Raw genomic sequence first — 27,890 nt, forward strand, 5'->3', positions numbered from 1 at the left:
TACAAAACTTTGTTCATGGAACACTTAATTATGGGACTTCGGTCTTGCAAATCGGTTAAATGGGTTTTTCTCAGAGACCGTTTGACGTATAGATAGCTAAAATTTGTAACAGTTATAGCAAGTACCATCAACTAATATTGTAAATATGTAAGTAAAAACTGCTTATTTTTATTAAACTATCAACTTGCAAAGCTCTAAATTATCGTTTTATTCTTATTGCAACTGTAAGGGCCACTTATGCGTACCAGGGTTAGCCAACTAACTCGGAGTTAACCGTTTGTCTTCTATATCACAAAAAAATCTAAAGTATCAAAACATACTCACCCATATTTCTTAAATTGGTAAATTGAATACGGACCCGATGCTGCAAATTCAGCCCGAGAATAATTATATCTCGGTAAGTGAGGGTACGTGATGATACGGACGTGCCAAGGAAAGGGGGAGTGTTGACACAGGCGAGTGTATTGGCGCAAGATACTAAACTACTGGAACGAATTTCAGACCGATACGACCTTTAAGAAAAGAGCGTACTCCCATCTTGAAGGTCGGCAACGCACTTGCAACCCCTTTGGTGTTCCAAGGTATCCATGAGCGATGATAATTGCTTATCATCAAGCGATTACTCTATTACGCACATATATACTCGTTTGCCTATATCTGTAATGTAGCTGAAACATTTGGCATCTTTTGGAAACTTTAAAATTATGTTTTCCGAACCCTGATTACCTACTAGAAGATATCCTGTATCTACCTACGGGCTGATTATAAGTTTAGGTTACTAAATGTTACCTAATAGGCCATTTCTATTGAGTTGTACCAAATTGAACTTTAGATTTTGGAATTATTAATACATATTAGTTTCATACTTTTTTTTTATCCGTTTTGTTACGGTGATACAAGGTTGTATTGAAAACGTAACCAAACGGACCATATATTTTGGGGACACTTGTTATCTCAGTAAAAATTAATTAAACTCGTGGATCAGAGTAGAATTATTAGAATTCCCAATTCTAACACAAAGTTAGGAGATACCACTTTTAATAGAAATGCCCATGAACTAAACTAACGTAGTTATCTGTTAATATCACAGCTAACGCCTATTTCAATTATTAATAACTTTGCAAAACTTACAACTTGAAACCCCAATCCCTGCCTCATAGTTTGTCAAGTTCACTTACTCGTTCCAGTAGTTTGCCAACTTTACACGTGTCACGCGGTTAGCCGCACGACATGCCTAAGCACTCTCCGGCAATTTTGTGATGTGCCCCCTAAAATAACTGGTGCAGGCTACAAATACAGAGTACCCCTAGTGTAAATCTCATTCGATAACTTGACGTGACGTACGCGTTTGCGTTAAGTGTCATTTTGTATGCGATTCTGAGTTTCCAAAATGTCCCACTTGGCGCGCTGTTCAAAATCCCGTACAAAAATAGACATAACGCAAACGCGCACGCTCGTCACGCTATCGAATGAAATTTACACTAGGGTTTCAGAAAAGTATTTGGCAACTAGTTGATTTTTCGTGTCATATTGTTGCTTAACCTCTCGTGTGTTAAATTATTTAATAAGGCAGCCATAAGAGGAAACCGTACATGAAATCAAAATGTTTTACAATACATAAATATTGTGCTAATTACTATTACTAGCACTATTCGTGCGTACGTCGAAAATTGTAAAACGTTATACAATACACGTGAGAAAAGGTTATTCGCAACTCGAAATTCGGTCGTGTTTTAATTTATCGTCACTCTGCTGCCACTCGTTGCGAATTTCCTACTTTTCGCACTGGTATCGTAATGTTCTATTTCTGCTGCCTAAACTATTGAGATTTCAATATAATTTTGTAAGTGTGTAATTAACACACCGATACCATGGAATGCAGCATATTACCGTATACTACGGTATAACGTAATACGTTACCAGAATATCGGACCGCGAACGATATTTCAATACATAGTGTGGGTGGAATGATGATGATTGATAAAAACAGGATTGTTGTTCCTCGTCAGAAAGTAATAGACAGACAGACAGTATACATACAAATAGACAAAGTAATTTACGCATTTATACCTAATATTAGCAATGATTGCAAGCCTGTATTCAAGCAGAATGGTTCCAGTAGTCAAGTTCAAGTACACGCACCAGTAGCTTTCTAATCTAAACGCAGCGTCACGTGCTGCAGATTTTTCGCTGATGCCGAGATATTGATAATTTCTCAGCCATTCTATCAGCAGTAAAGTTGACTTGTACCAGTAGCTGGCCAGTCTAAACAGTACCCAATCTCAGCCATTGGCGTCACGTGCGGTGAGATTTTTCGCCGATGCCGAGATATTGATAATTTCCCTGACCGCTTTGTGGCCGATAAGCTCCCGTATGGAGCTTCGTTAAATATACTGGGAAACCGAAGAAGAAACCTGATTCACTTTGAGGGTTTATATGACATGGAATAGGGTCTCTATTTTTCCCAAAAAGTTTTAAGTCATTATGTATTGTTTGCCCGTATTTTCGTTAGTCATAATTCATTTGGTTCAGGAACGCGTCACTTTTCAGGATTGCCATAAAACAAACCTAACATAACCTAACCTATCTACAGGATAACCTTACGAAAATCCTAAAAAGTTAACGGTTTCAGTTTTACGACTAATGATAATATGACAAACAATACATTATGATTTAAAACTTTATGGGAAACAAAGAGACCCCCATGCAATAGCCTGTCCTAGTGTAAATTTAATTCGATAGCGTGACGTGACATACGCGTTTGCGTCGTATCATTCTGTATGGAATTTTGAGTTTCCAAAACGTCCCGCTTGGCGCGCTGTTCGAAATCCCATACAAAAATAGACATAACGCAAACGCTTTCGGATGAAAGAAGCGCCTGGCGTTCGTTGGCTCGTTGGGTGGACGACATCCGGAAGATTACGGGTCACTTCTGGATGAGATTAGCTCAGGACCGGGACAAGTGGCGTACTAGAAGAGAGGCATATGCTCAGCAGTGGGCGATAGAAGGCTGATATGATTATGATGATAAAGGCAAAGGCGAACGCTCGCCACGCTATCGAATGAAATTTACACTAGAGTTTCTGATGAGTCGAATAGGCACTAAAGCAATCGTCACATGCCATACAAAGCAGTATTAAACATGGTTAAACCGAATCCAGAATGAAGCGCCGGCTTAATCAGTCTAGCTTCCCTAATGAGCTTCGTAATTACCTCATATAAGCGATGCTTGTCGAGCAATTTTAACGCTTAGGTGGCGCGTATGACGTTAAGTTTCATTTTCAAATTGAAGTTCGCAAATTTATGGCGTTTTTCTCTTTCACTCTTATTACGCCTCCATTGGAGTAAAAGAGAAAGATCCCCGCAATTTGCGAATTTATGTTTTCGCGGTAGCCCCTCTTGTATCTATTCTACCGGCGCTCAGGTATTGCCTGAATTAATGTGACATTAGTGTAGGTACAGCAATAGTTACTAAACGGGCGAGGTGTTCAAAATGATCTTGACGCGACTTTATTGGTAAGAGAATAAGAGCGCGTCAAGGCAATTTTGAACACCTCGCCCAGTTTGCAACTTCTGCTGCTGACTGCACAATAGTGATATAATCAAGGTTTTTAATCTCGTGCCTTACTTAGGCCACTCAGCAAGCTCGACTGTAAAGCTCTCCATTAATATCACGATTGTATAAAATACTAGTTTATTATAAAAATTGTAGCAATCATAACATTACGACGTTCAATTACATTTGGCTCAACTCGAGTACTTTCAAAACTAATGATCATTAACCAGGGTTATCCATCAAAGGGAAATACAATGAACATCGGGCAATAAAACAGGGCACGCAATACAGACCCGCGGGGTAATTTCACCAAATCGACACCCCTGGTCTCCGGAGGGCGGTGCGCGATATGTAACCATTTGGTAAATTAGGTTATTTGTGTTGGGATTGTGTTTAGATATTTAGAGCTAGTTGGATGATATGAGTCCGCCTTTTGTTTGTTAAGGGTTTCTTTTGTGTAATGAAGGGTAAATTCATGTATAAATATTTGCGAAATGTGTTAGAACTTGTATATATGCACTGCTATAAGGTATTTGACTACTAGTCAAATCAGTTTCTTTTTTCGAACTGTCAAAACGAATTTCCTACTATGGAATTTATATGAAACACTGGCATGTGACTTCACAATCAAATTACTTACTCCTATAGTTTTATACGGGTTTTAAAATAGAAATTGTGTCTAAAAATAACTGCTGTCTACGTTTCTCTATTAATATCCTGGTGCTTTATTTCATGCATGGTTTAAAATAATTTATTTTAAATTCAGTCAAATACCCTATTGCTAGGTAAAGGAGCGATGTTTAGTGTATGTTTCCATTCAGAAAACCTATGCCTTCGCATTATGATAAATTCGAAGAACAAAATAATTAACTAAATATATACATAATTGACACTAGCTTAGCTATCAAAGTAATTACTAGACTGCTGAAATAATTAATTAATTTTAATATTTAAAATGTACTAGTCTGTTTTTACTAAGATAAATACCTATATTCGTTTTCATAAAGTGGCAAAATATTTTCTTCTGTGTTGTTTTTTCGCTTTATCTCTAAATAATGTGGCATATTTATAATATCTCCACGAAAACTTTCTTAAACCATTTGTGCTTAAGATCACGTAGTCGCGACGTGTCGTCACATAAGTTCCTCACGAAACCTTCATAAATCTGAAACAAAATATACCAACAACACCGCATCCAAATACAGCTCAATAAAGACACCAATTCCATTTAAAAAGCAAAAATGATTCAGTCTCGTATAAAGCGGTCCCTAAACCCGTTTACTGCGGCCAGTAATATGATGAGATACGCCGCGATTCCCTGGACATAGCAATATCCGTTGCGCGTCGTAAATACCAACCCACATAAATATTAGATTGACAGCGAGCAATCTACTGCGAGCATTACGTTGTTATTCGTTAAATTGTTATTGCGGGATGAATGTGGTGGCGGGAATGAAATTTTGTAAGATTGTGATGAAAATTACGGTTCATGTATGTTCAGTTTGGTCGTGAAAGTGTAAACTTCGTTCATTTCAACATTCACTTGCCTATTTAGTGTTAAATATGATATTTAACACTAAATAGGCAAATTCAATTCAGAGGACTTACTCTTGAGTCGGACCAAGCTAAGTCTGTATGGTTTTTGCAATGACAAAGTCAAATTTCTATGAAATTATTGCATTTATATCGACGCTTTGTTCCTATTATACTTACTTTACTCTTTGTTTTGTTCTATTCAAGTTGGTGCAAAGCTAACGTCTATACTTTACCTATAAATACAGTTATAAATATAGTTCCAATTATTTATGCAAGAAATTTTGACCTTTAATTTAACCGTTCAGATCTAGAACCTAGTTCTAAACTTGACATTTAATCCTAAAACAACCGTCAAGAGCAATTTCAGTGGAAAATGTCACGTAGCACTGAAATCAGATTACTCTTGACTGGACCCGGATCGTGACTTGGCTTGCCTGGCCAGGAATTATAGCAATGTTGCACTTTGGCAACTACGTTATGACCTTAAAATATAGATTTACAGAGGTTTTAATGAAATATTGTTTCAATTTCAACATTATGAATGGTATGGTAAAGATGGAAATAGAGTAGAGTGCATTGAGGTATATACAAGAGACGACATCTCGAACAAAATGTTTCCGCACCTCAGAGAAGTGCATGCACTTCTTTGCTTTTAGTACGTCACCGACCACTGACGAGATGCCACACATGTACAGAAAAAAAAATGCCTTCGTGCGTGTTAAAAAGTTGCAACAATAGCACAAGAAAATATAATAAAAGGGATGGAATAACATTTCACCGGTAAGCAATGGAATAACTGTTGATTTACTATTATTTAGTTTTCAAAGTAAATGTTTGGTCGTAGAAAAAGTATTGTATGCAACGTTGTTTAACTGAGTCAAAAAATACTCGTGGCGTCTTTATTAACAATTTTCGGCTTCGCATGCATGCATGCACTTCTCTGAGGTGCGGAAACATTTTGTTCGAGATGTCGTCTCTTGTATATATACCTCAATGGTAGAGTGATGGGGGAAAGAAGCAGTCAGGGATTAATCCGAAAAATTCCTCGGAGCACAAATATAGAGATAAATATAGGTACAAATATGGCAAATTAGGAAAGGTAGGAAATATAGGTATAGGTTCTGATTCTATACACGATTTGCCTAAGTAAAGATTGGCCTAAAGAGTAAACAGCAAGGGACAGTATGATGGAAAATGACGACAAAGCCTTATTATACAAACTCATTTGTTCAGTAAAAACCCTGAATTTAATAGTACATTACCGCAGAGGCCGTGAAGTAAGGGATGACAGGACGAAATTGCGGTAGACGGCCGAGTCGTAGACGAACCGGATAAAGCGAGTGTTGTAATCCCAGTTCCGGCCAAAGATTGTATAGGCTTTTCTCCAACAATGTAAGAAAATATTATAATTAAAATAACTACTAAGTAATCAAGTAAATAAGTTTGTTTGCTTTTTTCCGGTAGCATATTACGCATAGCTATGCGTAACTAACTTAGCGGAGCGGAGGTATGCGGAGCTAACTTAGCTAAGTTAGCTTCCTCTCTTAAATTAGGCGGAGTACAGTCCATAATTGGCCCATAATTTCCCTATCGCTCTCGTCACTTGATGTCATTTTTATTTTTGGTGATATAAAAATCGGAAAAAAATAAACTTGACATTTGAAAAAGCTATTCGACCACCATGTTTAACCGCTTATAAATAAGTATAGTACCATAGATTTTATTTTAATGTCGCAAGTATGCTTATACAGAGAGAGTGGTCTTTGGCTGTATGTAATATTTCCTTTGTCAGTCTAATCTTAGTGAGTAAATTTAAAAAGTTAGAGCAGCGGACAATAATGTACGTTTCATACTAACTCCCTACATTACTTCTTGGCCTAGGTCAAGAAGTAATGTAAGGAGCCATAAATGATTAACTTCATGTCTTCATTTCGTGACATTAACGCATACATTTCGGAGTATGTTTGAGAAAAAAGTGTTATTATCCGAAATGGAACATTTTTCTACGAAAACGCTCACGTTGTGGATGTGATTGACATGAATTTTATTACACTTTGTAACTCCCAAACTGCGTATTCCAATCCTTTGGTCAAACATGAAGCAATATAACCCCTTTGGCTTGAAACTCCATAGCAAACAGTTAAAAAAATACAGCTCTGTCGCATACGGACAGCTTATTTACCTAACTTCTACTTCGATGTAAAAAATGCTAATTAAAACTTTGCTCCCTAGCGTACAAAAAGCGAAAAAAGCAGGTATCAGACTGTTTTCCTATCGCTTTTATAACTCGAGATTTTTATTTAGTAAGAGTGGACTCGTGTTCAGTAATAATTTTAAGTAAATGAGAGACCAAACATAAGGTGGTTTGTTTGAGGCAAATGCTAGGCGAAAATAATATATATAACCCAGGGTCTGAGTGTTCCAAACATTTAATTGTAACTGACAGTTACATACAAATACATATTTAAATATTTGAATTTTGAAAGGTAAAACCGCACGATGAAGGCCAAATTAGTCACAAGTTTCGCGCGGCGCGCCATATCTTTTGATTCTTTCAAAATTCCTGCATTCTTGCCCCTTAAAGAAAACAAGTCTCAAAAAAAAAACGCATTTAACTGATTTGCAAGACCGAAGTGATCCCATCCCATATGTGTTCCGTGAACAAAGTTTTTTACGGAACACGTTCATTTATTACTTACAATAACGTCACAATACATGTGTCAAATCAAAATATCCCAATATTTTGCTTGTATAAGATACGTACCTATACAGAAGACTCGTCGTTTTCTTCTCTGTCGGCATTCAATGAGATTGCCTTAACACAATAATAACCAAAGTTACCGAAAGTTATTGTTATGTGGATTTTCAGATACAAAATGTAAGGATGTGTTGGATTATACTTGGAAGTATTTTCTTTATGACTACGAAAATACTGTTTAAGAAAAGTATTTTGCCTGAGCCTCCTTGGTTGTTCAATTTTGTAGGTATGTAAAACTTCTTCGTTCCTCTTATTTTTTGTATTGCAATTTCTACCAACGGAAAGTTAGTCAAACACATGTTTCAAATTGGCAAGAAACAAGATGCGACATGCAGGTTCTGCCAGGAGTCAGAGGAGACTGCAATATCCCTGTTCCTGTGGACCACTAATGTGAAAAATAAGTACCTACTTACTTAGGGCGGCACGTATTGCATTGCAACCCTATGAGGTACAGAATGTTACGGCCCAAAGAATCTGCAATTTTCTGGATGCAACGGGCATTAGTAATGAACTTTAAAGGGCCGTCACAATATCTCAATACTTGGTCGATGCGGCACTCAAAGGCCCAGTACCACCCCAATAATAATAATAAATAAACGGAAAGTACTCGACATTATATTGTATATGATAAATAAATAAATATGTTACTTGAATGTTCATATTAAATTTCATATTATTTCAGAATATCTGTTTAAAATGAGAGCGTAATTTCGATGGTATGGAAGTGGCTAAGTTCGCGTGGCTCTTAAACGAAACTAATAGCAGTGAATTTATAAATGTTTTGAGATAAATATTATTTTGTGTAGTATAAGCCATATAAGCCAAAACACCCGAAAGCAAAATCATCTATTTACACACGTTTACAAAAAGAGAACGGTTGAACTGAACAGACCGAATAGAACCCTGATTGAATGTAAACAATCTCATCTTAATTAACGTTAGGTATATCATTCGCTACATTACACATATCGAACCTTAGCAAACATGGATAAAGCTGGCATGGGAAATCAATACCTAATAGGTATATATTGTCTGTGGGAATCGGCACCGGATTTGAGGTCACGCACATATCCTATCGTCATAATTATACCTAATGATAAGATTATGTGGGATAAGATAAAAATATAGGCTAATTCGAGTTTCTGTTATTCGATCTGTTTCTGATATGACACTGATCTGTCGGTGTCTAAAGTGACGTTTTTGGTTGCAGAAATGTCACTTTTGACACTGACATATATCAGTATAATATCGGAAACAGATTGAATAACTAAAACTCAAATTGGCCTGATAGTATGACGATTCTCTACAGTATTTCTCTTGTTTAATTTTTTTTAACCCATCTAACCTTGTCAGAATCTTGAAATTAGAGAAAGAAATTCAAAGGTGTATATGAAGTCAACCCAATCCCGCATTGGGCCATCGTACGGAACCCAGCAGTATTTTCCTATACTACTTAATAGGCAATATTATTATTATATATTAATTTTACTCCTAAATCTCACACTTCACACATCAGCAATTTCCTTTTTCCTACATTTTCCACCGTCGGTATTCGCGAATGTTCCAGTTCCAGTCGTATTCAAAGCGGGGCTTAAAAATAGCCAATAAAAATCAAAGTCGCGATCAAATATTTGCACTGCCGGCGCGGGGGCACAGTTGAGAGATTCAGCAAGAGCACTCGGTCTTTATACTTATAGTATTTATTTAGTTCGGCAAACTATTTTTTGTCAGTAACAGTAGAATAAAAAAACCGGCCAAGTGCGAGTCGGACTCGCGCACGGAGGGTTCCGCACCATCAACAAAAAATAGAGCAAAACAAGCAAAAAAACGGTCACCCATCCAAGTACTGACCCCGCCCGACGTTGCTTAACTTCGGTCAAAAATCACGTTTGTTGTATGGGAGCCCCACTTAAATCTTTATTTTATTCTGTTTTTAGCATTTGTTGTTATAGCGGCAACAGAAATACATCATCTGTGAAAATTTCAACTGTCTAGCTATCACGGTTCGTGAGATACAGTCTGGTGACAGACGGACGGACGGACGGACGGACGGACGGACGGACGGACGGACGGACGGATGGACGGACGGACAGACGGACGGACGGACGGACAGACGGACGGACGGACGGACGGACGGACAGCGGAGTCTTAGTAATAGGGTCCCGTTTTTACCCTTTGGGTACGGAACCCTAAAAAGATAAACTGAAATACGTCTTAAAATAGGTTTCCGAGAGAACCCCAGGTTCTCTAAATCAGTCGTGATATTATGGATTCACATACCTAACTGTTCAAAACACCATAATATGCGAAACATACATATGGAGGAAACAGTTATTTTTCTTTATTTATTTCTGAATTAAGTAGGAAAAATACAAACCCAAAAGTAAAAAACTAATGAAGACTCAAAAATTAAGTAAACAATTTTACTTTTATCATTTAGATTATATAGGTGGAAGTCGTGCTGGAAGTTGAAAATCGATAACTCAAAAATAGTTTCCAATTTTCCATTCGCAAATAATCTATAAGTAAGTTTTAAGAGCATTTTCATTTTAACTTGTACTTGTGCTTAAGTCGTGTTTCAGTAATGTCTAACCGTCACATGCCTGAAAAAAAGTTTGGCGTTTGACATTGACCGTCAGTTTTGTGACGATTGCTAACCGGCAGTCAATGGTAAGTGAAAATGCCCATAAATGTAACAAATGCTTATAAAATTGTGATTTCGCTTACCCGATTTTATCTGTGGCAGTACAGATAAGGTTTGTTTAATAAATCAATATTTTATTCAATGAAACATTCCGCTTCCCCGACATCAGAAGTGGGATGGAAAGTGTTCAGCGGGAAGCCATTAGAACAGATAAAAGGTCTTTCTATTGTCTAAGTTTAAAATAAGAAACAGAATGAAAAAGATTGAAAATGCTTCTTATTGTTTACAATGTGAGTTACAATTTTTTTCAAGTTTACGGTTTAAGAGAGCGTCAAGCCAAGAAATTAGATGGGAATAAAGGATGTGGCGGGCCGCGCGATACTCGCGACGAAATATTTGGCTATATCTCGGGTTTTTATCCTTTATCTCAATTACTCCGGTTTAGTTTTGCTTGTCAAATTACATCACTTGCTATTTCAAACTAAAGTTATACTGCTATGGCATTCAGCGTAACGATATACAAATTGAAACTTTAACCTTTTAAGGTCTTGGTTAGAGTCTGCCCTTGCAAATATATAGCTGGTCAAGCAAATCTTGTCAGTAAAAAAAGAGCGAAATTCAAATTTTCCATGGGACGATATCCCTTCGCGCCTACATTTTTTAAATTTGTCGCCTTTTTCTACTGACAAGATCTGCTTGACCAGCTACAGTCTAGTTTCCGTGCCATTTTGACAAGGAACTTTCCCTTGATTAAACATTTAAAAATACTTTTTGCGTAATAATTGAGCTGCAAATTTGACAACACTTCTGAAACGGTATCTTAAAAACTAGACAAGGAGCGATTTAATATCTTCTTAAAGAAACAAAATTAACATAAAACAAAATAAATACCAACAAAAGATTTCCCAAAAACACAAAGCGACATTAAAATAAAATGCAAAACGCCAAATATAACTCAAGACAAAAATATCATCATAATAAATCTGTCAACGCCAATCCCACTCACATCACCTGATACACTGTCAATTTGTCAAACCGCTGAGGCAATAAATGGAATAGCTTTATGTAAAACAATATACTTTATAAATACGGCTCCTAATATTGAATTGATGGCATCTGTATGAATATTAAATGTGAATTTTGGCGTGAACAAAGTAAATTCTGCTTTCGGCATTTTATAAGCTAATTTTTAATGTAAAACGAAATCATTGGAAATTTAAGATTGCGAGTGACAGCTTCAATCTGAGGCAGGTGGGCTTTACAAAATGAATAAATGTTCTCAAAAGAAGGTGAGTTAATTTTAAATGAGTCTCGTTCAATGTCTGCTATTCATTTTATTTTGTCTAGTAATTCCTTTAGTTAGATATTTAAGTAAATGTTTGCATTTCGTACAGAATTTACAAAAACAATAGTTACAATAATAATATTTTTATTTTGCAACACAATATTAAACCTATTAAGTATAATTTCGATAGATGGTCGTGTTTTCTTAAATCATACATACTTAGGTACAAAAATAATGCTCATAAAATATACACAATCAGCATGAGTAACGCGTAAGTGATATCTTATCCATCCATATCCAACTATAGGCTTCGGTATCTACTTCCTAACAGTCATGATAATACACTTGTTAGCCACCAACATATTATAAAAAAAAATATGACTTCTTCTTTCTTTGTAAAAGTATGTACCTACCTTTTCGTGATGTTAATAATAACATGTAAACTGTGGTTTTCTATAAATACTACTAAAACTACGTAATTAATATCTAAATTTATATAATCAAGCCAGCAGTTAAGCCTTATAGTGACGTTATACCGGCTATATACCCACTAGACGGCCAACTGGGCATTACAGAGGTTATTGCATTTACCAACATAACAATTACGGTAAGTGAAATAGGGTAGTTATAGTGGAAGTTACACGCGACGTTGCCGCTTGGTGCAAGATATATTGTAATATAATAGCGCAATTTGAGAATAAACATAGCATCAATAGGAAAATCAACCTCTTGTCTGTGTGATAAGGATTCTGGCAAATATTTAGTAATGTTATTGCATTTTTTTCGAGAACAATTTTTCCGTTACAGCACAACCGAGGTTTGAACCCACGATTTTTGTTGACCGCCATCTTCTTCTACGTAGCGTTATCTCTGCCTTTGCCAGGGTCCGCTTTCCTACTTTCCTTTCTCCGCTTTGCGCGATCCTGGTCGTTGTCTCTTGTGAGCCCGTTTACTCTCATATCTGTTCAGCTCACCTGAGAGAGAGACCAGAAAAACCTCGATATAGACGCCCATCTTGCACTCAATCGTGCAGAATGGAGGAAAAGAACAGGGAAGGCCGACCCCAAGTAATGGGAACAAGGCCTAGCAGGATGATGATCTGCTTTCACGACATCGAGCCATCGCTTTTTTAGGGTTCCGTACCCAAAGGGTAAAAAACGGGACCCTATTACTAAGACTTCGCCGTCCATCCGTCCGTCCATCTGTCACCAGGCTGTATCTCATGAACCGCGATAGTTAGACAGTTGAAATTTTCACAAATGATGTATCTCTGTTGCCGCTATAACAACAAATACTAAACATAAAATAAAATAAATATTTAAGGGGGGCTCCCATACAACAAACACGATTTTTTCGCTCTATTTTTTGTTGATGGCGCGGAACCCTCCGTGCGCGAGTTCGACTCGCACTTGGCCGGTTTTTTGGTCTGCCGTGGGGTCGGGGGCCGTCAAAAGCTAGGTTAAAGTTGTTATTCCATCTGTCCAATATGTTTGTCCAATCTCATTGCATGTCACTCTCTCTCTCAAGCAAAATGTGAGACAAAACACACATTGGACAAAGAAATTGGGCAGGTGGAATACCACCCTAAGGCACAATTATGTTTCCTACGTGTGACCACCATATGAAAGGCTAATCAAAAATTCAATAAAATGTTATGTGTAGCAATAATAAATGCGCATTAGGTATTTAACTTAAGCTCACGGAATTTAACTCTCGTTATATGGGAATGTTCAGCAATACACAGAAATTCTGTGTATTCTGTGACAGAACGGGTACTTTCAGATATCAAGATAAGCAACGCACAAGTCAGAAAGTAAAGAATTTCATTTCCATACCATTTCGTAACTTGTCACAGTACCTTGACCGTACCTTCCAAAATGACCTGTCACTTTTATTAAGAAAAAGGATCGTGTGTAGGTCAATATGAAAACTCGACTGCTAAGCTAATTTTGACAGGCGTAGATGACATAAACCGATCGTAAAATTTCTAGTATCCTACTGAAAGAGAAAACTAATATGAAATGTATATACACCTAGGCGTTTATAATTACAAAATACTGTTCATAAATTATCAGAAAGTCTAGATAATTATCACGTTGTAATTGGCATAACTATGGGAGTAGGAAAAGGAACAGAGTGACAGTTATGTACCTACCTACCTAAGATATAATATCTGGGTACTGCAAAGGTGAGCATTAGTTTTCTGATAGTGAAATAAAACATAATAGAGTCAGACCAAACGAATTTTGCACCGACTTGAATAGAACAAAGTGAGGTCTATTGTTATGGGATACAGGACATTTCATTCTTGAGAGCTTTGCATATACTGTAGTAAGGATAAGGTTTTGTATAAAGCTGTTACTCTGCATTTTCTTCACTCATCTCCCATTGCACTAACCAAATCGCGCTCCAATTAAGCACATTAGTTATTCACAAGTTGAAATCACTCAAACAGTGTTATGTTAATTCATTTTATCTGATTATTCTGTAAATTTCAGATTTACGCTTCTAGGAGCGGTATTCTGATTTTAGAATCCGTTTATGATATAGATATAACACGATTGTGCGCGCTGATTGGCGCGCGAATTGCGAGTCGTATCTACTAATATTTTTAGGGTTCCGTACCTCAAAAGGAAAAAAAACGGAACCCTTATAGGATCACTCGTGTGTCTGTCTGTCCGTCTGCCACAGCCTATTTTCTTGGAAACTACTGGACCAATTAAGTTGAAATTTGGTACACATATGTAAATTAGTGATCCAAAGATGGACATGTAACGTAAACAAATGAATATTAAATATGGGGGTCACTTTTGGGGCGTAAAAGAGAATGTAAAAAAAAGTTTTTGTTACCTATACCTACCTAATTTAATAATACATAGGTTAGAAGTTATTTAAGAAAACAGCCAAAAAATGACCATACCACCCCTTTATCTCCGAAACTACTGCGACTAAAATTTTGAAAAAAAATCAAAAAATAGTTTTTACCTATAGATGACAGGAAAACCTATTATAAATGTGCAGTCTAGCGTGAGTCGGACTTAATGTACGGAACCCTTGGAACGCGAGTCCGACTCGCACTTGGCCGGTTTGTTTATTCTGTGTTATAAGGTAGGTACTTACCAGTGAGGCACACAGTATGGTCAGCACTATCCAACAATTCGCCATGTCGCCGTCAGGGGTATCCTTGCTCTTGCATCACTGCGTTACGACTTCTGAAACAACAAACATTCTATCGTTACTATGAGGTGTTGTCTTGTCGGAAAACATGAAGGTTTCGGGTTTTCTTTCGCGAATGCTCCAGCTAAATAAGTTGTACCAAAACTTTTTGTGTTAGAATTGGGAATTTTGATATTATTTCTACTCAGAATCGCGAGCCTTTTTAAATTTTTACTGAGAAAAAGCGTTTCCCCTAAATTTTTGGTCCGTTTGGTTACGGTTTTCAATATAACCTTTTATAACCTTTTATAACCGTAACAAACAAAACGGACAACAAAAATTGTATGAAATTTTGGGAAGACTTTTTTTCTTGTATTAGGGTCGAAAGAGCTCGTGATTCTAAGTTGAGTTTGTAAGTTTAACTTTAAATAGGGGGTACAACTTTAAATAGAAATGCCCTTTTCTCAAGATACATATATGTGTATTTAAAAAGTACAGGATCAGCTATGCTCAGGTAGGTACCATCCCTACAGTTGCAAAACTTACAAATTGCTTTGTACAGTTTGTACTCTTAAGCACGCTGCTAAAGGGGCCGACTGATTACCAGTCCGCCGGACGGCACCAGCCTGACATTTAGAACAAAAAGTTGACAGTTCCGAACAACTGACAGGCCAATATCGTCCGGCGGCATTAATCGGCGGCGGCTAGTATTTTAACTGGATCAGGCATGAGGGATGGGGGGAAATGACCGAACGGGATAGTCTTATGTATCTTTCAGTAGGAGTAGCAGTGAAAGCGCTATTATTGTTTACCCTTGTCACATTCTCACTTTTTTTTATTCCACACCATAAATTAATATGGATTATGGTGGTGTGGGCAACAAATAAATTCAACCAATCATAGTGTCGCATTGCCAATGTTTTGTCCCTCACGGACGCACGCGTATACTTAGGATCCTACCATCTATGTCCGGCGGACTGATAATCAATGGGCCCCTTAAGTGGATGGGCCAAATAGAAAAACAAAACACTACGAGGGGTATTCAAAATATTCTCGGTATGAGAATGAAAACAAACAAGTAGGAAAAGTTTGATATTTTTATTTTTCAATATACTCCCCCCCTATGTTCATACACTTAAAAGATCGATCAATTATTTTTTTTAATCCCTCGTAAAAATATTTTTTATCTTTCGTGTAAAAATGCTCCTCCACTGCCGCCTTCAATGCTTCATCGTCAGAAAATTTATTTCCACGCAGATCCTTTTTAAGATTGGGGAGCAAAAAGAAGTCGCTGGGGGCTAAGTCCGGACTATACGGTGGGTGAGTAACAGTTTTAAACCCACGTTCAACAATAGCTGCCTTGGCAATATGAGCAGTATGGACGGGGGCGTTGTCATGCAGAAGCAGAATACCTTTGGTTAATTTTCCTCGCCTCTTTTCTTTAATTACATCCTTTAATTGACGTAGAATGTTAGCGTAGTACTGTCCTGTGATATTTACACCTTTTTCTTTATAATCGATTAGTAATACTCCTTCACAATCCCAAAATATCGTGGCCATGACCTTGCCAGCTGAAGGGATGACCTTGAACTTCTTGGGATGAGCTGAACCCTTAATGTGCCACTGCATGGACTCTTGTTTACTCTCTGGGTCATAATGATGAACCCAGGTTTCATCTCCAGTAACTATTCTTTGCAGCACCTCATCAGGATTTTCACCGCACAGGTCAATAAAATCGGAACAACAAGCTACACGCATGTCTTTTTGAAGCCGAGTCAGCATTCGCGGAACCCATCTTGCACTTACTTTTGACATATTAAGATGGTCGTGTATAATATCATGTACGGTACCAATAGAGAGATTGGTTACTTGTGCTATAGATTTTACCTTCACTCGATCATCTTCCAATATAAGTTTTTCCACTTTATCAATATTTTCTTGTGAAGTAGCTACTACAGGCCGGCCAGGTCTAGGGTCATCTTCAATACTCTCCCTTCCGCGTTTAAACTCGCTTGACCACTTTTGAATGGTAGATAAAGAAGGAGCAGACTCACGGTAAACACAATCCATTTCCTCTTTTATGGTTTTTTGATTTTTACCCTGTTTTGTCAAGAATTTTATCACGCATCGATGTTCTAATTTAGTTAACATTGTCAATTCGCACAGGATGTTCATGTTTGTTCAGCAATTGCAGAAAAACAAAAGACTATCTCGGTTCGAATTATACTTTTTTTTAATGTCAATGAATAAACCTTAGCGGCCAGTAACGAAAGAAATTTTAGAAGAGGTCGTAAGATATCAATACCGAGAATATTTTGAACGCCCCTCGTATATAACCCCTTGTATCCAACAGCAATAGGGTTACGTAACCTCGGCACGCAAAGTTCGTTCCATCGATATGTCGATTCAGATTTACCGAGCGAAGTTAAATCGAATACAGAACTCGGTCAGGGAATAAACATAAGGTTCGCATGTCGCGTTCCGTAAATATCGAGTGGCGTTGGCGTGCCGATCGATTGTTGAACGATCGATTGTTACTATTTTGTTAGTTAGGTTTACCCGTTTACTACATATTCTGTTATATTTACCGTCGGCTCAACTCTAAGCCGCATGCACACAAGCAAAACGTTTCACCGACCAAACTTTTTATAATTTACATAAACTTCCAAATCCCCATACAGTTTCCCCAAACATCGTTTCCTTCTCGACAAAAACGGCGTAACTCACATCCATTTTACGTGTAAATACGTCGTTTTTGTTTACAGTAAAAGCATTAGCAGTGGAATCCTTTCGCAAAGAATACAACCAAGTTCGGACAAGTTTCGTAAAGTTTGGGATGCGGCAGGTTGGGATATTTATCGGATTTTGGAGTGACAGGTCATCTAGACTCAATTAGTTTTGAGTCTAGGAAATGTCTGGGGGTTAGACACGAGTTGATGTATCGACAATATCAAAGGGAAGTTTCTTTAGTTTTGCTTGTGGTTTTGACATGCTTCAAGAAACCAAAAGAAAGACGTCTGCTGGCAGACTTAGGCCAAAGATAAGATAAGATAAAGATAAACATTGAACATATTGAAGTATATACATATTGAACATATTGGAGTGGAGTATGTAGGTACTAACACTATTATTAGGTAGTTAGCTTAAGTTAAACTAAAAAATTCTATGGATTGTTAAGATCTGAAATAAATGATTATAGAATTAACGTCATATTTTTATAAAAATTGTCATTAATGGTGACATTGTTACACTTTGTGTCCTCTTGTGATTGTCACTCAGGAGCCAGATTCTGATACGTTTTTACGTGTTTTAACTGGTTTTGATACGACCATGACGAAAATATTGGTGGTGATTGACGCGCATTACATGCACGAATTCATTTCATTTCGCATACACAAATCAGTGTGAGTAATATAATATTCTAGTATCAAAATAATGTCAAAACCGTCAAATTTAATTTCCCCTTTTGTTTAATATAATGTGCGTAACTACATAAAACAAAAAGAGCATTAGGTAAATTCCATCATTAAATCAAGCTCTTCATTATCATTATCACCCTCTATAACACTTGAAACAATATGGCGGGAAATATTAACAAACTTTTAATAACTGATATCAATCTAATGGCATATCCCTGTGACGTCACTTATTGATAAGCTGGCATGATAGGGTATACATACAATTGAAAGATGTAGGCAGAAGGTTCACTTGATATAAACGCCGTAATTTTGATCAACCTGAAAAGGCCTAAGTAGTGTAAATAATGAGTCGTATATTGATTGATTAATTGCTATGGAATTGATATGATCTGGATGACCGGTCAGTGGCAAGTGGCAAAAGTGACGTTCAAATTTATAACCTGTGATTACAATCAGAATACGCCTTCCTTTCAGCATACCACACTAAATTATAACGTAATTTTGCAAACGGGAACCAACGCCACAATCAAAAATAAAATGTGGATTGGTTCCCATTTGCATAACTACTTCCAAAGTTGTTTCACGCTTACGCTTTTGCCCTCTGTGTAAGTTTTGCGCTACGGATAGGGAAACATCTGTTACGAACGTAGCGCTACGCAATAAGCTTGACAGAGGACAAAAAGCTAGTGTTTTTCAAAAGAGGTGGGAAAATCAATGCAATCAATCTCATGGTAATGAATGACTATCGGTCACTCATAATGATTTTGTCATAGCATATTTCGAGCAGCATTTTAATTATTATTTTTCGTTTCATATTTGTCCTTTTTCAAGGGACTTTGTTCTCGTATTATACGGGCCATGGAAGGTATAAAAAAAAACATTTGTATCTGATACACCTAGTAGATGAGGTCAAAAACTTCCTGGTTATTATTATTATTAACTCTTTATTTCAGATAAATTTTGTCCATAGAATTGCTAGTTTGGCTTATGACTATGTTAGTTACCTACTACTACATGATTAATTTATTTTATTAATAAAGGGTTTAATGAAAGCGTTTTTCATTGTCGCGCGGACTAGCTGTTTTGCTCTGCGTTGTTTACCTTGCATAATCAAGGATCTAAATCGCCCGTCAATTTGTTTAATGCGATAATAGTGTTTGTCGAAATGACTCTAGTGGTTCGAGTGCTATCTACTTTACGTTTAGTAAGCTTTATTAATCGATATGCCCATTATGAGTGGATATTTTATATACGGTCTTATGGTTTCATATTTTGACATTTTGAAATTCAAAGGAATTTCAGTATTAATTAACACTTTGAACCCATGCTATTGTAGTTATTATTATTACACACTTTTTAGCTTCACTGCGTATATCCCTTTGTATACGAGCACATATATGGTGCTTCAAATCTTGTAACTTAAATTTGAACCACTTCCAGGTGTCTCATTGAACTGAAATTTCGCATACTTCCATATTTGCGATGACAATGCAATAATATGCTAACATGGAGCTGATCTGATGATGCAGTCAGAAGGTTATAGCCAAAGGAACTCTTCGGTGGGAAGACATAAACACATTGAGTTTAGGCTCATTTGAAAATTCTTGAGACGTACTTGATACACATGCAAAGTACAGTCGGCAATAAATGTGTGTATCAATAAATATTTTTGACGGTTACTTGTTAACCTGTAAATAGATGTTTGGGAAATGTTTAAACTTATTTGAGACAGGAAGAAAACATAAGATTTTATCACGAAATAAAATATACAAAAGTTTATCATGCCAAAACCAATTTAATTTGATGTTACGGACACGTTACGGATGGCGGTAGCACTGAGAATCGGGGGCAAGGTGTGCGAGCCACATCAGTGTAAGTGCGGGGTAATGGTGGAGACGGATGGACACCACGGGCTAAGCTGCTTACGGTGTGTGGGTAGGATACCTAGGCACTGTGCTATCAATGAGTTAATAAGGCGAGCTTTGGTGTCGGCGAACGTCCCATGTATCATGGAGCCCCAGGGCCTAAGTCGTTTGGACGGTAAGAGACCGGATGGTCTTACACTTGTTCCTTGGGCGAAGGGCCGCAGCTTGCTTTGGGATGCCACGTGTGTGAGTACTTTTGCACCCACTCATCTCGCGCGCACGGTGAACAAGGCAGGTGCAGCGGCTGAAAGTGCTGCTAGGTTGAAGCACAGCAAGTACGCGAACCTTGAACAAGTGTACGATTTCGTCCCGGTTGCCGTCGAGACGGCGGGGCCTTGGTGTGCCGAGGCCAAAGCCTTTATTAAGGATATAGGGCGACGTTTAAGGGATAGGGGCTGCGACCCTCGCTCTGGTTCTTTCTTTGTCCAACATATATCACTGGCCATTCAGCGGGGTAATGCGGCCAGTATTTTTGGCACATTTGATCCGGGAGACAATCAGAGTGAGGGGTGATATTTTATTTGTTAAGTTACTTTTACTCATTCTTAGGTTTATTTTAGTTTATAATTTGTATGTTTAATCAGTTAACTACCTATATTTTTGAAGTGTAAATTAAATGTACATATATGTCATTTGATGCATTATTAGAAACCTAAAACTAAGAAAACTGAACGTACGATAAGCACTGAAAGAAAGTAAATTTAAGTGACTTATTTACTTAAAAGCTTTTCAGTAACAGGTACAAGATTAAAACGGATCCGATTCCTGAAAGCACCAAACTTTCAGGAATAAACCGAAGGCTTAGCTTTATCCTTTTCTATTTCACTTATCTCCGCTTTTTAGATACCTCTCTGGATTGGGATCTCGGAAATATCTGAAATTGTACTGTTTTCAGTGTGGTTTTAAAAATTTGTAGGAATATAATTTGAATTCGTCGCATCGAAGTATGATTTTCTTTTCATAACCTGTTATAGCCCCCATTAGGTTGGATTAGGTTTCTTAATACTTATTAAGAATTTTAATATGTAAAGAGGTCGTGAAAAATACTATTTTTACAAAGTTTTTTACAAGGTTTTATTATTTATTTAACTTGCAATGTACCTACCTAACTATGTATGTTTGTACGGGTTAAATATCGCAAGTTAAATTTGACCCACTTCCCGGTTTCCGGTAAAGCCGATAATTGGCATACATATGTAACTCGGGTGACAATGCAATATTATGGTACCATCGAGCTGATCTAATGATGGAGATAGGAGGCGGCCATAGGAACTCTGTGATAAAATAACGCCCATTGAGCCTACGGTACCGTAAAATGGGATGACTAGGCGCAAAACTGACATTCAAACCTCGATAACATTTTATTTTTACATATGCAAACTGAATGGTGTATATAATAAGTGTTCCGGATGTTTGTATTATAGTTTTATGTTTATTTTGGGTAGTTCCATTTCATAACTTTGGCGATAAACAGGAAAACCGACCTCACCCCGTAGTTCCTCGTATTTGGGGCGAGTTGGGTTTTCATACAAAGGTGATTTTGGAAGATTGTTGGATCGATTTTTTTTATTATGAGTTTACTATAGCTCCATTTTCAATGGGAATACATTTTTTTTGTAGCAGTAGCCTTAATAATCCATCTCACCCCTTTCAACCCTTCTCTCCCCATTCATAACCCAACTCACCCTATTTTACGGTAGGTAGTCGATATGTTATACTTATGTCACTGCCACCATATCGATCAAGCACCGGTGGCATGTCGTGGAAACATTGATTTTTCAGTACATGAAATATTCAGGACTCACTGATTATAGGTACATTTGCCTCCGATACACATTTCACTGAATTTTAAACCTTTATCAATTGGAATAAGGTTTATATAAGTTAGTTAACAATATTGATATAGTATTAGTTTATGTATTATGTAATTATAGTAACGGAAACTAGTAATTCGATTGCTACTATTTTATTATAATAATAAATGATTTGAATATACGATATTCGTAGGTTAGTTATTATAGTACTTAGATTTAGTTTTGCTGGCCATACTTTCATTTTATACTTCTGTTAGTGTACGGCCTGAGTGGACGCTCGAAGCGGAGCGTTCGGCGGGGCGTGCAGCGTGGCGTCGAGCTCCCAAGAGATTTGAGCAGCGTGCACTAAGGCCGCTCCTATACGTTTGCATTTGTTTGACATGCGCGCCGCACGCCCCGCCCCGCTGCACGCCCAACATGAGCGTCCACTCAGGCCTTACACTTATTGTTTTTAAGTCTAACAATCTGGTCCAAGACTCGAGTCAGAATCGAGGCAGCAGCAGACCACAAAACAACCGCACCAACAGGCCGATACAACTTCTTCGTCTTCTTCTCGTGTCGATGATTTCAGACTGTGCGGGACCAGAAGGTAGCGACACTTATCGCCCTGTCTGTCGCATCACGGAGGTCCTGCTCAGAGCAGGCATGCGGACACGCTGGACAGGATATCATGTGCTCCATCGTTTGTGGGGCCGTCCCACATGGGCATTGGGGGTCTGAGCCGCTAGAGCGCCCTACTTCAGCATGTTTTCTTTGCTGCGGCCGACCCGGGAGCGCAATCTGTTCAAGGCTTTCCAGATCGGCCACGGCTGCCTATGCCCAGCGGGAAGCGTTTCGGCGGGGCGAACGTAGTCATCAGGGGGGGCGCGGGTACTTTCCCATTGGGCTAGTCAGTTCTGGGACAGCGGAATCCGGATGCTAAAAAGCATCAAGCTCCTACGGCTCTTCAGACGAGACGGTGGTAGCTTGTGGCCGTGGAGGATGCCTTGGGTCTTGTTTCTGCTTCATATTTTCGACGCTGTAACGAAGATGTTTATGAAACGTACTTATAACTAATAACTAAAAGAACGTTAGTAGTTCATTATAAACATTATTACTCTAGTAAGATACTTAATGTCAGATACTTATAAAAATATTTGTGTTTAAGAAAGTGGTTTCTCGGAGCATTATAGAAGCAATTGCGCTTCTGAAAGTGTATTATAAGATCGTTACAAGTAAACAATGCTCCTATAACTGCGCCCATAGCCAGGATTGTAGCAAAGCATAGGTATATTATAAGTATAAGTACAAGAATACCATAAGTATCTATTTTGCTAGTTGGGAGGAGCTTGTGTTATATGATTTCAAACTTCCAAGTAGTTTCTATTTACCTTCCATTTGAAATAGTTACCTACTTGTTTTTAAATTCCAAGCCAAGGTTGGCCCAGTTCCACAATTAATGTAAAGTTGTGTAAATTGCGCTTCGGTGCTTTTACAAATTACACTGTTTCTTGCGGTTATTATGACCAGTACGACTTCCACAGTTTGACACTGACATATTCGTTAGCGTAATTTGCGTAACTTACTTTCTATGCATCTCGCTTAGTTTGTAACATTATTGATTCAAATTTCACTGGTAATATTTCCTATAATGATGGGTATAGCTACAGTGCTACCTATCATGACCTGATAAATAGTTTAACATTTGTTATTTATCGATGAACCGATGTTTAACTACATAGAAAATAGTACAAATAATAGAAGTATGCATGTTTACGTATACATTATGCAAATGCTTCATGGCTCACCCGGCATATTCAAACACCATTCTGCCCGGCTAGCCTAAAGAGTCGTATTTTCAATGAAATTTCAATGCAAACATGTACCTTAAAATCTTAGTCTGAAAGTTCATTTTTCAACTTCATTTGTTTTTGATATGCCGCGTTTTAGGTGAGGGCGGCATAACTAGCCTTCTTTCACGATAAAACGCTTTTCTTTAGCTTTCAAGTCAAAATAAATAACTAATAAATAATGAGGAGAACAAGATTCATGGTGGCGTGCAGTTTACCCTTTGAAAAGGGTTGTTATACTTACTTATAAGTATACGCTAAAGCCCAGCGTACTTGTGTATGTACAAATAATAGCCCTACTTATACGTTTTATGAGATACTTTACATTGATGTCGCGATTGGAACGTTCAATCCGTCACTCATTTCATCAAGGAAAATTATAAGGGCATTTATTTGTGTGATAGATAAGATAAGATAAAAGATTTTTATTCGTGACGATCACAAAACATGTACGGACACAACAACAGCAAGAAAAGAAGAAATCAATAAGTGTGCATCACGAAATGGACCCAACTCAGCATAATGCTAGCTATAAAGCCAGCGCTGGGCTTCCGTAGGGCCCATTCGGTGATGCCACGACAGATAACACAAAGCTACAAAGAAACACAAAAGGAATAATGAAGAAAATAGAGAAAACGAAAAATAATAATTAAGAAAACAAACAAAACAAAAAAGGAAAAAACATAAACATGGACAGAAATATATAATAATATTATGAACACAGAACCCCTAGTGTAAATTTCATTCGATATCGTGACGTGCGTTCGCGTTTGCGCTATGTCTATTTTTGTATGGGATTTTGAATGGCGCGCCAGGCGGGACGTTCTGGAAACTCCAAATCTCATACAAAATTACACTTAACGCAAGCGTGTACGTCACGTCACAATATTAACACTAGGGGTACTCTACTACAAGTGTTGTAAATGTTTTTATCATATTAAAATATATTTTTAAGACTTCATGTTAAATTTATTTATAATAATGATACGTTCCATCAACTATCAGCTTACAAAGGTATCTTCTTTCACGTATTTTTGTCCAATTACTGGCAAAAACCTTACTTATTTCCGCTTAAGGAAAATGTATTTATCAACGTGAACCAGAAAACAATAATAATATATGTAAGAATATTTGATGCGTATCTTACGAAAATCGTTTGTTTTGATAAGTAGGATGTACTTTTAGTAGGTAGTAAGTACCTACAAATACGTTGTTGTCAACAATCAAACATCTTTAACTATGGTTAGAATTTATACATAGGTAAACATAATTAATGAACTTATACCGTCTACTAAATAATTTGCTCGGTCCAATACTATAGGATCGGACAATCAAATCTGTCAGCAATTTCCGTTAGAAATGTCGTTATAACGTCTGACACGGTAATAATGAGATTTTATTTTTCGTGTCTATCTGTGCGAGCTGCCTATTTTTTTGCGTTTTATTTCAAACGGGTCATTTTCGCATAAAATGTCCATAAAAAGTGTCCCATTAAATATTGCCCTTGATATTAAAATATTTCTATATTACTAACTTTTTTTCCCTGCTCGTTAAAAAACTCTTTAGAGGTAAATAAAGGTGGTTACCCGATTCCGCTACCGCTCATGCCTCCGTCCGGTCACGGTGACCGCTGCCAAGTCACGATTCCATCATAAACAGACCGAACAAGCTGAATTTACCCTCGCACAGCGCACAACAATAAGACACTTTCATTTTACACTGCTCTTACCTCGTAAGACCTCGCGTTTAAATTTTAGGACATATTCAAAAATCTACCTATCTGTTCCTGAGTCTTATCTCTATATACAATAATACCAATATCGTTGTCTGTTGTCCCACAACACAAGCCTTCTTGAGCTTACTTGTATTTATGTATTTGTATATTATATATCTCGTTGTCTGAGTACCCACAACATTATAAATATTATAGACATTCTTACACAGATTGACTAAGTCCCACAATAAGCTCACAAAGGCTTGTGTTTCGTAGGGATTTGGAACTCAAGGTTCCAAATTCGGACGAATCAACTGTTTCCAGGTCTCAGGAAGACATTTTTAAACTTAAACTGGTACTTATTGTTTCGTTTGATTTTAAAACAAAGCAAAATCAACTCTATTTTCTAATAGCATCAATTCAAATTTGCCTGTCATTTTTTGTTATATGGTGGTCGCTAGAGCTTATAGAAACTGTGAGTATAAGTGAAATACAAAATGAGCGTCCTTTCTTAAGGCCTGAGATACAGTTGTAAGTTTTACTTACGTAATTAGGGACACAGCTATACTACAGAATGAGAGATGAATATCATTACCTCATTCTAGCAAATAGCTTTGTCCCTTACGTAAGTAAAACTTAAAAGCGTGTCTTAGGCCTTAGTGAAAAGTCTGTAAACATAAGTTGTTACAGGCCGTCTGCGGCAGATTTTCGGAACAGCGGAACAATATGAGGCGTTTCGACATGTTACTAACATGCTAGCCACATATGGTGCTCGGAAATTGCCGATTCTGAGTTAGTGGTTTGTTTTGGCGTCTTTATTACGTTTAAAACTAAGCTACCGCTTTGCCTTCGTGAGATTGTATCTTTCGAGGGATTTGATTTAAAAAAGTACGCTTAATTTTTTTATAAGTAGGTATTTTATAGCTGCCCACACTGTTGACTGACACTTCGTTAACCTTATTACAAAAGGCATAAGGTCCAACGATAAACAGTTAAGTGTTGTTGTTTTTAGGTACCTAATATTGTCATGCATGTATGTTGTGTAAGGGTCAAATCTTGCAATTTAAATTTAAGCCATTTCCCGGTTTCCGATAAAAAAAAAATCATACAATATGTAAATTGGATGACAATGCAATATTATGGTACCATCGAGCTGATCTGATAATGGAGACAGGAGGTGGCCATAGGAACTCTGTGATTAAACAACGAAACCTAGTTGTGTGTGGGTTTGTTAGAATCGTTTCGATGAGTACTAGTTGCCTGTTGAAAGAAAAGTACAAAAACTTAGTACCAGAAGTTAATTTTTTGCCAAAAACTTATTTTGTTACTCAACTTAACTCGTTTTCCGTTTCCGATTCAGTTGAAATTCATTATATCCACGTATTTTCGTCAATAATCAATGGTGACAATGGTATGACTTTATAAAGTTCTAATAAAACACTCTACAATATTAATTTTGGGCCAAAAACGCACTGATTCTAAATTTAAATTAAACCCGATCTTAATTTGTAGCTAAACGCTGTCCCGTATGTCAATCACACCTAAAACCAACAGATGGCGTTGCTGGCAACGCGCCAAAATCACTCCGCGACTGAATAGACGCAACTCAACACACTTTATATAGGACTTATGTCCTTCTGCCATTAGTGGTACGAGTAGTTGATCGCGCTATTCAAGTATTATCTGTGGTCGCCGCTGATTGGATGAGTTAAATTAATGGCATTAATATCCCGTCTCAATTGGCTGGATGAAATTAAGTTTAAAATAAATAAATAGATAGAGTATTTAAACTAGGTACTGGGCTATTATGTGATAACTCTACGAGTATATGATATTTAGTTAGTAAACTGGCATTGGCATTTTGCCACGGCTCTTGGGAGCCTGCATGGGGTCCGCTTGGCAACTAATCCCAGGAATTAGCGTGGGCACTAGTTTTTACGAAAGCGACTGTCATCTGACTTTCCAACCCAGAGGGTAAACTAGGCCCTTATTGGGATTTAGTAGTAAACTATCCAATAGTAATTGCCGTTCGCAATGTCATCATAAAAACATACTGAAATTGTTTACGAAGTACTAGTAGGCTGCTAACTTAATTAGTTAATGATCGTCGTTTGTCCCTATCTGTCGTTATGCCATAGAGATGGACAAACGACGATCATCAGCTGATTTACTTAGCTGACGTTTTTGAATAACGCCGTTAGTATTTGTTGACCCAACGGAGTGTCTAGGCTATACTGTATCGCAATTTAGTAGA

General features: G+C 37.4%; 1 protein-coding gene across 1 annotated transcript in view; it reads right to left on the minus strand.

Moving 5' to 3' along the window:
• The window catches only part of LOC134661010 (protein madd-4), a 431,812-nt gene that overhangs the window by 166,169 nt on the left and 237,753 nt on the right, over positions 1-27,890 (minus strand). Inside the window, exon 3 of the mRNA XM_063516910.1 lies at positions 14,900-14,988. Coding sequence (XP_063372980.1) covers positions 14,900-14,944 — 45 coding nt within the window. The 5' untranslated portion in view covers positions 14,945-14,988. The remainder of the gene's footprint in view (positions 1-14,899; positions 14,989-27,890) is intronic.

Source organism: Cydia amplana, chromosome 2, assembly GCF_948474715.1.
Source record: "Cydia amplana chromosome 2, ilCydAmpl1.1, whole genome shotgun sequence".
NCBI lineage: Eukaryota > Metazoa > Arthropoda > Insecta > Lepidoptera > Tortricidae > Cydia > Cydia amplana.